General features: G+C 43.0%; 1 protein-coding gene across 1 annotated transcript; it reads left to right on the forward strand.

Annotated features, from left to right (window-relative positions):
- Positions 1 to 1604: 1604 nt before the first annotated feature.
- LOC134203270 (inorganic pyrophosphatase-like) lies at positions 1605 to 1953 on the forward strand (the record flags this gene model as incomplete). The annotated part of the gene is given in 1 exon segment (XM_062678147.1): positions 1605 to 1953. A coding segment is annotated over 1 exon segment (316 nt), but the record flags the coding sequence as incomplete, so codon positions are not given.
- Positions 1954 to 2001: the final 48 nt, after the last annotated feature.

Genomic DNA, 2001 nt, shown 5'->3' on the forward strand with positions numbered 1-2001 from the left:
ACTATGGTTCACATCAAGTTCAAGATCCTTAACGGAACTTAAAGTTCACTTAAAGTTCCGTTACATACAAAAATTACTTAAAATGAGAGCTGATTAAGCCAAAATAGCCCTTCTTGTCCGAACTTCTGGTTGCTTGGGTACCGCGCAATCACATTGCTAAACGTCGCCTACAAGGTACTCTCCCAATGTATTGCAGAAATGCCGCGAAAACAACGTGCCCACACTTCATCTATTCCTCGAAATTAAAAAAAAAAAGAGAAAAAACATCCATTCCTTAACTTCAAAGCCGCATATGATACAAATCGATCGAAACCGGCTATGGCAGTGTATTAAGGAAATCCAGTAGATTGGACGGCTGAAAAACAACAACACTTCGATGTATCGGGTGATGTGCGTAGTTCGAGTTTCAGGAATATTCTCGAGTCCCTTTGAATTGCGCAGAGAGTTTCGACAAGGTGGTGGTCTTTCGTGCCTGTGGGACGATTTTTACGATGTCCGCTTAGCAGCGTGTTTCGGTAACCTGGAACCCGGGCTAGAGCACTCTTGTAGATTCTGGATATTTACAGCGAATACCGTACGACGCGAAGGCCTACGCAAACATACCTGGTAGTATCGGCAGAAGCGGAGGTAAAGTTTCTTGGCGCGCAGTGAAGCCGTAATGAATATCTTGATTGTGTCCTTTCAAGTTATCCGTTTAAGTAGTTTAACTTCCGGTTGTAAATTTGATGCAGGCTTTGGAAGACCAGTGTCAGTTCGTTAGCAAAGCACCAATGCAATTTTTTAGGGACGACTCGTCTCGTCAGCCGATGTACATTCGATGGGAAAACGCAGCGATGAAAGTCAAGATCTGACTGTTTTTCTTGTTTCCTATATCCAGTAAAAGCTTTCTCCTTGGCTTTTCCACTTGATGTTTCATTTCTCCTCAGTCTCAATTCTCCGACAAGTACACGAATTTATTCATTTTTGGTACAAAATTGCACTAAATCACAATTCACAACTGGATAAGAAGGGTTTTTTCTCGGCTTTCCTGGCAGGTGACTGGTGAGGTGCAAAAAAAACAAAAACACAAAGCTGCACGGAGAAAAAACATGGAGAAATACGTCAAAACTGACAACTTGCTTAGTGTCTTTTCAAGTGTATACCTAGAACTCTACACACCGATGGAGACTTCAAGCGCAACACGGAAAAATTCCGAGTGTCTGGTCCCGGTTATTAGTTCCTGCTTCTGTTTACTCTATGAGCATCAGATATACCGGTTTGAGGGTGCTCTCTTTGCTGTTTTGTTTTGATTCTGCGTTCCATTTCACGATATTCCATTTTATTTACAAACCACATGCTAAATGACATTTGAACACTTTTTAATTTGAATATTGTTCAAACCAACGGGGTTCGAATTAAAAGGTGTTCAAATTAAAAATGGTCATATTACCGGGGGTCCATGGTAGTGCAATTTGGCAAATTGCATGAAAAGAGACATAAAATGGGTGAAGCGTTTTGATCGTGTAGAACATGTAAAATATTCACAAACACATGCCTGCAACACAAATGTGCGTCCCCTTCTTCGACCACCGACGTTGATGCTACCGTGGCAAATGTCACTACGTTTCACAACCACCAACAAAGCGTCAGTGCCAAAAATGATTCCATCGTGTGTTGGCGGTAGCCGGGCGACAGTCGTTCCTTTGACGCGGCGGTGTTTTCAGCAGAATCAGCAGCGGGTTCGGTTCGGATTAGAAGCATCAAGGGCACGTTTTGTTGGTACAGAAAACGGTGCAGTGAGTCGTTTCCTCTCGGTGACGGGATCAAAGAACGGGTTTTGTTTGCTTGGTAGTTTACGCAGTTGTTACGGAACGGTGAATACGGGGAGTGCTTGCCGCAAGATGACCGGAGTCAAGAAGTACCAAATCGTGGAACGGGGCGCACCAAATTCGACCGACTATCGGCTGTTCTTCAGTAAGTAAATAGCGCTTATAGTAATTTATTATCCATTAGTGTTTAGCT

Source organism: Armigeres subalbatus, unplaced genomic scaffold (genome assembly GCF_024139115.2).
Source record: "Armigeres subalbatus isolate Guangzhou_Male unplaced genomic scaffold, GZ_Asu_2 Contig1731, whole genome shotgun sequence".
Taxonomy (NCBI): domain Eukaryota; kingdom Metazoa; phylum Arthropoda; class Insecta; order Diptera; family Culicidae; genus Armigeres; species Armigeres subalbatus.